This window comes from Rhopalosiphum maidis, chromosome 1 (genome assembly GCF_003676215.2).
Source record: "Rhopalosiphum maidis isolate BTI-1 chromosome 1, ASM367621v3, whole genome shotgun sequence".
Taxonomy (NCBI): Eukaryota; Metazoa; Arthropoda; class Insecta; order Hemiptera; family Aphididae; genus Rhopalosiphum; species Rhopalosiphum maidis.
Genome location: NC_040877.1, coordinates 24,797,288 through 24,809,978, shown reverse-complemented (window position 1 = coordinate 24,809,978; position 12,691 = coordinate 24,797,288). Strand labels below are relative to the sequence as shown.

At 24.9% G+C, this 12,691-nt stretch overlaps 1 protein-coding gene across 5 annotated transcripts; it reads left to right on the top strand.

The window, feature by feature from the left end:
- The first annotated feature begins 2,341 nt into the window (after window positions 1-2,341).
- LOC113561160 (zinc finger C2HC domain-containing protein 1A-like) lies at window positions 2,342-12,691 on the top strand. 5 transcript variants are annotated; one of them, XR_003406145.1, is made up of 8 exons: window positions 5,001-5,655; window positions 5,857-5,963; window positions 7,043-7,518; window positions 7,651-7,807; window positions 8,526-8,592; window positions 8,658-8,816; window positions 10,992-11,764; window positions 12,404-12,541. XR_003406145.1 is itself a non-coding variant. In XM_026967421.1 (8 exons), the coding sequence occupies exons 2-8, from the start codon at window positions 5,882-5,884 to the stop codon at window positions 12,549-12,551; spliced, it is 1,749 nt and encodes a 582-aa protein (XP_026823222.1). In that variant the 5' UTR covers window positions 5,001-5,655; window positions 5,857-5,881; the 3' UTR covers window positions 12,552-12,691. The 5 variants fall into 5 exon arrangements, 4 of the variants coding, with proteins under 4 accessions (XP_026823224.1, XP_026823225.1, XP_026823222.1 ...); XM_026967421.1 differs by having other exon boundaries at window positions 10,992-11,651; window positions 12,404-12,691; XM_026967423.1 differs by lacking the exons at window positions 5,001-5,655; window positions 5,857-5,963 and adding an exon at window positions 2,342-2,428 and having other exon boundaries at window positions 10,992-11,651; window positions 12,404-12,691.

Here is a 12,691-nt window from a genome sequence, read left to right as displayed (position 1 = left end):
TAGTGAGTAATGAGATTCGTGTAACTGATACTCAAATTGTAAATAATATCGTTATTAATGTACTTACTATAATATGTAATACTGTATGCTTATTGCTTATGTAAAATAATATGACAGATAGCAGATAACACTTATAAAATAACTAATAAGTAATACATTTTTGAATAATTTTATTTTAAAGACTTAATCAAATTAATATTGTTAATAGATTCAAAACGAAACGAGAAATATAATTATTTTAAAATAATAGTTTTTTGTGTGATACTTGTTAACTTTTAACTCCAAAATGTAAACATAGCTAGCCAATAGCTGTAAATGTGGTCTAATTGATGTTTCAAAATTATAATTTTTCGAATTTCTCTGAAACAGTTTTCCTATAAGGGTAAAGACAACGTTGAAGTAGTGATGTGATTAAATGATACTATATCGCTGTTATTTGTTTATAAATTTAAAATAACAATAAATGAATAGTTTACTTATGTATAGTAGTCACTAAGTCAGTAGACCTACAACATTTATACATCAAGGTGAACGGAAATACTAGTGACTGGGTCTCAAATTTCGGGAGTCGTTATTTTTCAATTTCACTTTTGAAACAAAAGTTAGCGTATAAATACCTTTATTATAGTAAGTATCTATTTATCATACAGTTAAGTATCAGTTAGAAGTATTCAGCATTGTATGATTCGCAGCTATACGTGACCCACCGGTCACCATGTGATTAGTATATGATTCTCAGAAATTTTTTAATAATGATTTCGAAAAAAGTTTAGTCTAGTCTTATGATTAATAATAACAATGCATTAGCTGGTAGCACTGTAGCACTGCAGTAGAATTAAGAATTTTGTGACTATTATGTATATAATAGTATAATGTCATACAGACCACAAAAATGAATAACTCAAATAAAAATTAAATTAAATATACCTATAGAGTATTACGTGACTCAAATCTAAATATCAAATGTTATAATGTATATAGAATATAGGTATAAACCGCGTATTAATGGTAAATTAATGTGTAAATGGTAAATTGATGTTTGCCGAATTGGTCTATACTATTGGTTTATACTAAGTAGTATAAATGATTATCGGAACTGATGTAATTTAATTTCGATTACATTATGTCGTTTGCGCAAATGTCGATATAGTGGCGATACCAGTAACCATATACATATAATATATTGTGTTCAATCACTTGAATACATTTTACTCCGATAACGTTGTCGAAGTTCGATAATGAATTTAAACAAATTATTGTAATTTGTAAGTACACAAGATTGATAATCTTGTTTTTATTGATACGTTTAACGAAATTAGTGCTGGGCACTGACCTTTATCAAAACACAAAAGCAAAATTCCATTATATTTTACAATACTATTTTCGTAAAATTTAATACATAAAATAAACAGGTAGGTACTTCAAATGATTTGTTTTATTATATAAATTATAATAGGTATCTATGTAATATCAAAATGATTGAGAATGTTTTTAATTATTAATATTATAATTTATAACAACTATGGTTAGTATTACCTATATGTTTTAATCGATAATCTTATTAATTGGCATCATATAAAAACTTTAGTCTTACCATTGAAACATTAAAAAAAATACAGATATTGAGTTTGAAACAATTAAAACATTTGAAACCAGCGTTTATAGCAAAGCTATAAAAGAATATATTGATTTTACAAAAAAAATGAACATATTTACAGTTCTAATAATTGTATATTGTTGGCATTGGTTCTGTAATGTATATCTAGATAATTAATGATTTGAGCTAAGCTAAAAAAAAAAAAAAAATGCTAAAACATTTTTATTCTTGATATTTGATAAGGTATGTTTACCCTTACACGAATTTATCTACAATAAATCACTGTTCTTACATTTAACTTTTGATGACAGCGCAGAATTATTTTAAAAGTATTTATATACTGTATGATACAGTTAATCATAACTAGGGCTAAGATTTATATGCATTAGCATATTTTTTTTCTGCAAATTCTGATTACTGCTTTAGTTTGAAATGTCCACAAATTACCTACGTCATGATGAAACAAATAGTGATTATTTGATTTTGAATACTTTTGCATATTTTGAATAAAATTTATATCACTGCATATTTTAGCCGTAAGTATAGTGGTTGGTAAAAGAAGAAAATAGAATATTATCAATATAAAAAAAAATTCTCAAGTATTTATAAAGGTATAGTAAGTATGTAGGTAAAATAATAACAATTATATCTTATCTTGTTAGTTGTTATAAACTTATAAACTTGTAGAACTGTAACATATTATTTTACTACTACATAGTCGTTATCGTTTATTATGAGTTTATTATAGATACGTGTTGTTTGTGAATCTACTTTTTTACTTTCATCAATTAAAATGTCTAAAATACAAATCACCAATGCACACCTTTAACGGTATGTTAATGAAATGCATATTTTATCATTTTTATTGCATATGCCATATAAATCCTAGCCCTAGATCCTAGTATATCCTATAATATTATAACTGTTATGATTTATAATAATCGATAATCAATTATTCGAACGATGATAACAAAATAAATTTGTAGGTGTGTTGTATTATAGAATAAGACTGAATTCTGTATTGGATAATTCCTAGATAAATCCCTAACTGTATTTCGTGATGTGACGTACATTATAATTTGATAGGAGGATATATTATTCAAATATTATCCGGATAATCAGAGCTTGAACTAAAGAAATATTAGAGCTGCACATCATGTTAGTTTTATAGAAATGAAAAAATTTGACTCTCTTGATAATCACAGATAAATTATCAATGTTTTAATCAAAATAATTTCTAATAATTTCGGAAAACAAAATAATGTCAAATGATACCTATGTTTATAAGCTCATAGAATTAATAATTAAAAATTCAAATCATATTATTTTTTATGAAATGCATACCTACAACATTTAAATAAGACACATTTTACTATGCACAACTGCACGTTAGTGCATGCAAGCTCTGCGGACAGGCACGTATACAAAAAAAATTCAAGGGGAGGTTAACCCCAAACCCCCCTGTATATGTGCCTGTCTGTGGATAATGTATGATATAGTTGATTAAAGTTAATATAACGATAACTATTCATTTTCAGACATATCACCCGCCATAAGTACAAATAAACCAATGTTATAAATTGTTATTCAAATATTTAATTTTCATCTAAATTTAAACAACATAAAATATTTATAAAAAAATTATACTTATGTAGTTTTTCAGATTTCTTGGTTTCAGTTTATGTACTACTTATGAGAAACCTTGTATTGCATTTTAAATTTTAGCTATAAAACTTGAAAATGTTACTACAAATGTTCATAAAAATAACTGTGCCTATGTTTATTTATTATTTTCTTACTAATACCTGAAGAATGTATATAGGATACAGATGTTGCATTATAGTTTCAAGAATATTGTCCATGCCTCAATAAAAAAATAATTCGCCATGAAAATAAAAAAAAATTCAAATTTCAAATGTCTATAAATTCAGAGAGTCGAATACCTATTTAAAAAATAAAACCATTATATGTAGGAAATAGACATTTGAAAAAAAACACTGGTTTAAACACTTGAAGAAAGTATACAAATAACAATTTTGGTGTACTAAGAGTATAATATAATATTATTTTAATTTTTAAAATCATAACATTCTTCCGGAAATCTTTTTCCTTTCAACAATTTTGAGGTTTGATTTTTGAAAGTGGATCGTGGTCGTCAGTTGAACTTAGATATATGCAATAACATAGATGAGGAGACCACTGTTATTGCCGTCTGTAATATATTATAATGATTATAATGATTCACATCACTTGTTAGTTGTTAACGAGAAACCATAATATTATATATATTTACCTTATATTTTTTTTTTAGTCGATAATTAATTAAAATAAGTATGATGGTAGAAATTAAAGTATATGATTAATCGTTCTTTAATTACATCAAATTATAACTAATAATATAATATAATAATATGTAATAATATAATTTAACTAAAATCTTGCTTGTATTGATGTTCATTTGATAAACATTATGATTTTAACAATTAATTTTATTTTAAAATATTATAGTAAATGTGGATTTATTTTTAACTTTGATTGTAAATGTTATGAATTCTTAAGTACAAAATAATTTACCAAATTTTATGTTTTTGTATACCTATAACTTATAAGATATGGATTTTAATGCCCTAAAAAACTTGAAAAATTCCATAAAAAATGCCATAATATTAAAAAACACTAAAAACACTTAATAATGTGCTTTAAATTCATCAAAAACCAATGTTATATTAGCTTTGCAGTTATGTACATAATAGTTTTAAGAACTCATTGCAAAATTCAACAATATTGGTAATATATATCAAATAACTTTAAAAATTACACAGTTACCAACGAATGAGCAACCAAAAAGTCGAAATAAAAATTACCTACCTATTTACGAAACAAATAAATATAAACTATAATGAGTATAATGCTATATAGCACTTTATTAATAAGGTTGGTTTCTAAGTGAGAGAATGACCTCAAAAAATTAAAACATGCTCTAAAAACTAAAAAAGTTCAACAAAAAAAGTTGAAAAACTAAAAAATGAAAGTCTTATTGTTAAGTTCTCTGATGTCGAAGCAAATATATTGTACTTGGGGAAATTTAGTTGAATGATGATAATTATGTAGCTTATGCTTATTCAATAATTTACTACGATCTAGATAATAAAATGTACCTTATTATAATTGTGCAATTTACTATAATATTATTAATATGTTTAAACATGATATATTTTTTTATTCCACGATTGAATCCAATTTTTTTATCGTCTTTTTACGTTCGTGCACCTGTATCATTTGATAGTGTTATCAGTCGATCGCCACAAAATACTTTAATCCCGATATCTCTCTAATCTGCCATTCTTATCACATTTAGAGTTATCGCCATAAATGAATAATGATAGTTGTTGATACAGTCGTTTTCACTTTTTAGACTTCACTGTTCACCATTCAGCTCCTTCACTCAGTTATTCTTCAGTTAGTGAAATGTTATCATGCGTTTCATACTATCGTTGCTCGCCACTGGTATCGCATCGTAAATACTGAATCCGAAGTAATATTATTGTACCGGAAGAGTAACTATAGTTTTAGTTAAATCTAAGTTTGCTCAATTTACTCGTATAAATTCACTGTCGGTAATACGTTATAACATTCCGTTTGCCGACCACAAGACGTGCTCGTGCCTCGTGCGAACGGTTCGATACTCCGTGTCGTCCTACACAGTACACGGTTTGCTGTTGTCGAGTCGTATCGATTGTTTTTTGCCCCCGCGTGACACTCGTAGATACGACAATATAATTATTCTAACATTATTCCAGTAGCAACCATCCCGTCTTGTTGCTAAGTTATTCGCTGTTTTCAAACTTAACATTCTCTCCGCTGTCGGTGATTCGGTCGAGTGTTATAATAACTGACGTTATATTGTACAAGATACAGCCATACCTACCGTTACCTGCCTTCTCAGGTGCGTGTGTGTGCTGCCTACGTACTATTATAAACGAGAGTTCATTATTTCGTTGTTGCCATCCTTCGCGAAATCCACTTTCCAAAAATGGACCAAGCGTTCTATGACGAAGGTACCTAATGCACATTTTTATTTTATAACTATATATCAACCGAGTATCGGTATATTATCTACAGAAGCCTACGGGACGTTTGATATTTTTATATTTTGTAAAGTTATAATAATATAACATGGTATTCTCTAGTGCTACCTAACAGTTGGTATTAGTTGCGTATAAATTGTTATTATTGTTATTATTATAATTTTTTTCTAGACAGTTATTGATTAATCGTACTGAGATGAAAAAAATCCAAGGTCGATTTCGGGCAGTATCTAGATCTACATTATCTACTGCTCATCTATTCTGTTTGTATTCGACACGTAGGTCTTTATTACCTATATTGTGTTTGCTTGAAATCTCTCTGGCCTACCTATAGATACTACTACAATAGTATCCAATATATTTTATTTTTCTGTCTGTTGTTTTTTTGTTTTTTAATCATTGTTTTGCTTTTTAACTTTTATTTTTGTAGTTTGTGTGTATAAAAAATTATTGACAAACAAACTTTTGATCCTTTTTTACTAAGAACATTGTATACTTGTATTCAGGCGCATAGTTAGGATTTTTTTTTTTATTTTATTTTAAGTTATGACATTAAATATTTTACACACTCCATTGTATTTATCAATCTCCATACCTATTAATAAAAGAAAATAAATCCATTTAGACAGTATATATTTTGTATAAATCTAAATCATAATATAATACATATATTCTTTGCATAAATACATTCAATGGATAGAGGGGGGAGGTGTAGTAATTTTGTACCTAATATACCTACTTGTATATCACCTGATCACATTTAGTTTTAGAACTTTGTTGTCGTTTTTTGTGCAATTACATTTTTATTTTTTAATATTAGTGGATCTTTAGAATTAAGATCCTCTATTAATATTGACATCTATAGTGCAGCATAAAGATAAAAAATGGAAACCAAATTATGTTTATATTGATTACTGGATTTATTACCATATTGGTATGATAGAGATTGCTTGAAAAATAATGAATTTCTTTTAGTTTCTTTATTAGGTACAATAACTACAATGAAAAGTATGTTTCAATGCTATCCCATTGAATTAATAAAGTTTATTACCTACCTACTGCTTTAGTTCAGCCATTAAACAGTTTAATACATTTTATTTTTACTTTTCTAAATATTTTTTATATATTTAATCATCAAGTCTCTTACTATTTATTCTCTTTGTTTAATTTCATAATTGTAATTTTATTCCTGAATCATATGTGACATTAAACACTAGAAATAACATTTATTAATGTATATAGCTTTGTATAAAATAACCACCTAATTAGTTTTTTATTTTTCTATAATATCCGTATAATTTTTAGAGTATAAAAATACTAAAAATAGATATATTTGTTGTTTTTGTTATTATTATAGAATTTCCTAAAGAAAATGAGATAATTGAATTGCTACCATGCATAATATGCAATCGTTCATTCCGTCCAAATTTATTACAACGCCACTCAACTATATGCCAAAAAAACGCTAAAAAACATAAGGTGCCATTTGATTCATCTAAACAGCGTAGAGAAGGTACTGAGATGGCAACATATTTACCACATATGAAAAAGACTCAAGATGCTTATATTGGTATAGAAAAAGCTAAAAAGAACTGGAAAGCTAAGCATGAAGAGCTTGTTAGAGCTGTAAAAGCAGCACGAGGGGAAAAAGTTGATGATAAACTTATATCGACTAAACCTATCGATTCTGAAGAATGTCCACATTGTGCACGGAATTTTGGACCTAAATCGTACGATCGACATGTAGAATTTTGCAGAGAAAAAGCTCAAAGAATATCTACTGCACCAGTGATAAGCCAAGTAGCTAAAGAACGACTTGAAGCAAGAATAAAAGTTAGTATATTAAATTAAAAACTTTATTGTAGCTTTTTTTCAGTTTTTACTAAGGTTTCTACTGAATTAAAAAAAAAAAATGATTTATAGATTTTGGATTGTTTATTATTTTAAATTAATTTCTATTTTTAGTACCGTGCTCCTCCACTTAAGTCGCAGCGTACAGTTACTAAAGAGAAATATTCTCCAAAAACAAAAAGTCTTGCTCAAAATGTTTCAAGTGTACCAATAAAAGTTATACAACCATTAAAAACTATTAAAAAAAGAACTCCACCAAATAGAAATATATGTAAGTATATTTAATTTTTTACCTACAAACTATACTTTTTAAGTAATATCCATTAAAGACTGTCATAGTCAAAGTACTACATCTTTGAATTTTTTTTATTTATACTCAATTGTGAGTACCTATATCTATATTTTAGAACTAACTATGTATTAATATTACTACATTAAAAAAATCTTATTCATATATATATTTCTAGGAGATATGGCTTGTTTAAATTAATTAAATAAAAGTATTCTCTATGAAAATTTAATTTTCATATTGTTTAATGTAAATGAAACAGAATAAGAAATGAATTACGATTTGGAAGTTTTTCAAAAAATATAAATTATAATGTTACTATATTAGTGTAGACTAGATATTTAAATAATTTGTTTCCTTAAGTGTGTGTAGGAGATACCATTGTATTATTTATATTTAGACATCTTTATTTATAATTTCTCCCTTTATCTGGCTGTTAGTTAACTTTTTAAAACACATATGTTATTATAAAAGAAGACACAGTATTTAATAATAGAACTCAGTATATAATCAAGTATGAAAATAAATAATTTTATTTCATTACTTAGTTTTAGTATTTTAAATTTATATTGTAAAAACTAAGATTTAACTCTAAACTATAATAGAACATTAACATTAATATTATTTGAAGGTAGAAAGATAGTAAACATAATTAAAACAAAAATAAGATTTATCAATAATATTAAATTAATTTGTATAGCTAATATCCCACGTCAAATGTCAACAGTAGTGAAAAAGAAAGACCAAATATCAAAAAATCTCTATGGGTAAGCATGGTTATTATGTATTATGTGTCAGTATTTTTTAAATTAATTGAGTTTTATTCTTTCAGTGAAAGAAATGCAATATACTTGCCCCAAAAGCCAGATCTAAAAAATGAAAAAACTATGAACAAATCTGAATCGGCCTATATCCTTGGTTCTAAAAATCATATAAAACAAGAAGTTAATAATATGGTCAATAATTTTGACAAAAAAAAAATATCAAAATCGTGAGTGGAAAGTATAATGTATCTAAATGTTTAAATAAGCTATTAATTGATTGTTTATTAAATCATCCATAATTTAAATTTTAAATATTTAAAATATTTTGCATTCCCATTCATTATAAAGAAAAAAAAAGATATTTTCAAAGAAATTATACAAATAAATAATTTCAATACAACTATAAGTTACAATAAATATAGATTTACTTAATATATTTTTATGAGAATGTACAGAAAATATTGATAATCAAAATGTCATATTACATGTTCAACAAAAATTTAATTTTAAAGTACTTGCTCATTCTTTGTAAAAATTGTTGTATTTATTGAGCATTGATAAATAATAAAAAAAAAAAATTAGGACTAAAATTAATCTATTTAAAAACCTTAAAATAATACTAATCTCTTTAGCTATAAATACTAAAAAAACATATATTCATATCTTTGAACTAAAATTGTTATCAAAAAAAAAGAAAAATCTAAAATTAAAATAAAATATACAATTCAAAATACCTAATCAAATAAAACAACTGCCACAAAAGACAAAAGTATGGTAAGTATAACAAATGAACAATATTAAATAATATCAACTGTTGAGTTTTATAAAATTCTTATCTTGAGAATTATTCAACTTATCAAAAGTTATAAACATTAAACAAAAAAATTGATTTTATTTCTTAACAAGAAATATTATAAGTCTAGATAACAAGGTAAAACTCTTATATTATAAGAAGTTTTGAATTCAATTTAATATTTAGAAACTAGTTGATAGGATTAAAACAATAATTATTATATACATATTGTGAAAAATAATATGGACAAGGAACATAATATATTCTACTTTATGCGTTGATTATTATGTTATTAACTAGTTTATTTATGAATTATTACCTATATACTTAATATATCTTAAGAAACTAACCTAAATCTAAGACCATAACCTGATGTTATGAAATATAAAAAGTCAGATGCTAATATTGTGCTAGAAAAATAAATTAGACATTTCTACAATATTCTAAACTATTTTGATTCTAATCCTAAAATTGCTTAGAATATTTTAAGAACTATTTTATTGTGGTTTTGTGTTGATTAGAAGTATTTATAAATACTATATTTATAAAAGAATTAATACCTCTTAATATAGTGAAAAAAAGATCATTTCAATAAAAAGATTGAATTTCAATTTTTAATGTTAACATTGTTAACCTATGAACAAATATTTATTTATCATTTATAAATAATTATTATTACTAAAGTAAACTAATTGTATTATTATAATATATTCTTTAATGAATATATAATATTTGTCATTCAAGATGTTTGTATATTTAAATTTAATGTTCAATGTTAATTCCATAAATACTATATTATAGTGTGATTGCAATTTAAGGGACACAAAATATTTTAACTGGATTACCTTGAATTTATTTCAAATTGTTTTTATTAATTGGAATTAATACTACACTTATTTTTGAGAGGTTAAAATTTTTTTAAATATTCTATGTATTCATAGGAAAACAATTTCTTTTTAATTTGTGTTTGATATTAAATTACATTATTTATCTACTCCAGTTGTTTTGTTTAATATTATGTTGTAGTCAATGGCAATTATTCATATCAATAATGTTATGTAAATACAGATTATAAATAAGTATTATGATAAAAAAAAATTACTTTAATTTGACATTTTAAATATAACTTCAATAAATATAGTTAGAAGTTGAAATAAAATATTTATGCACAATAGTGTATTAAAATTTGTACTAAGTGTCAATAAATAATTATGTAGAACAAATTAATTTAAATTAAGATCTGAAATTAAACAAGTTGTGTATTTATTTCCAAGGTTATTAATACAATTTAAGAATTTATAGTAGGCTAACATGGCAATAAATGTAAATTACAATGATTAAAAGGGCTATATTTTAAATTTTTAATTGTTTTTTTATTTTTATTTTTGTGGGATTATACTTATGTACTGAACTTTCAACTATAAAAGCAATCTACTTTAAATATATGAATAACAGTTGTCATAAAGATTATTTTTTAAACAATTTTTTAAATATTATTCCTTGATCTTTATTCTTTATAAATTTATAATCAATATAGCTTATTGAAAACATTATATTTTAATCATTGTAAATTTTTGAAACCTATACATTGTGATTTTTATTGTTCTAGCGAACCCCATTTGGATATTTACGACCCTCATTTGGACAGCTACGATCCATTTAAATCAGCTGAACAACAAATGAAAGAGCTTGATTTAGACATAAACATAATTGACATTGGTCTCAAAAATCCGTTAAATTGTACCCCAAATGATAATATTGAGAGTCTTCAAATGTCTCCAACATCTGCATTCGTTAAATATTCACCAGTCTCTTCTTTAGTAGTCTCTCCAGATAATATCGAAAATACATTTCCCAATGAATTTCACTCAGACACTAATCTTAATAGTCATCCACTACATAATTTAAGTAATTTAAGTTTGTGTTCCATTGTTAGTATTGAATCAGCTGACTTTAATAATAAAACTCATAGTGCTGTAGAGCGAGGTACAGATCATCTCAAAAGTCCTACAAAACGAAACATTAATCATAATCATAAAAAACATATAGCTATTGAAAATATGCTTTATGGTGATAATGAAAAAGATAAATCAAATCTCACATTTGATTTGGCAGAACAAGAGCTTTTAAAATCTGTGTCGGAATTTGAAAACTTATTGAAAATAACAGATGATGATGATATAGTATCACCATCTTTGAATAAAACCTCTACCCTTAGTATGATCAATGGGATTAATTCCAATAGCAGTGCTGATTCGGCTTACGGAAGGTAAGGCGAGCAATCAATGGTGTTTCAATTGTCATCGGGTACTTGCACGGTTTGAACGGGTTTCATTTGGAATCCAACACTTACTGATTTTAGCCAAAATCAGCCTAACACGGGTAGTTAACACATTAAAATTATTAACATATTTGATAATATAGCACATTATAACACACATTTTATTATGGTTTTGCTTATTTGGTCTGAACACCAAGTAAGAATACAACATTAGTTAATCAATTTTTTTAATTAAAAAAAATTGCTGAGCTTAGTGAATATAAATAAAAATTATGCCATTTTGTTATTAATCATACGTTTTTTTTACACAGAATAATTAATTAATTTTTTATTTTTATTAAATATTATATTATATTTTTGGCATCTGTAATTAAAAAAAAATTTGTTCACCAGTTTTTGTGTTTGTTTCAAATAAATAATTAAAACAAAATAGTAGACTCAAAGTGACACATAATAACACATTTTATAAACTATTTGATCAAATAACTCATTAATCACTAAACACCTATAATCTATATTGCTTATAAAAACACCTAGGACTACATTATCAATAAAATTATTAATAGCTATTATAATTTATTTATATTAGTATTAATGATTTTCATCAATTTATTATAACAAATATTTTATTTTAGTGTACTTTCTTTCAAATTATTAATAATTTTACTGTTGTATATTATATGAAGTAATTTATATTAGTTGTATTAAATTATTATTTATTTTTTTATTATTATTATTAGCTTGAACAGAAAATCTGAGCAGGTGACAACCGATAATTATCATCAACTGCTGAAAACTGCTAAATTTTGTCATGAATGTGGATTTAAATATCCAATCATTGATATCAAATTTTGTACTGAGTGTGGTATGCGGCGTATAGTGTCATGATTGAGCTGCTTCAATTTCAATATCTGTATTTTATTAAGGGTATTAAGAAAAATATGTTAAAAATATATTTTACAATATGTTAAATTTATATTTACGTATATTTTACGAGAGTATATTTTAATATTTTTATATTTATATAC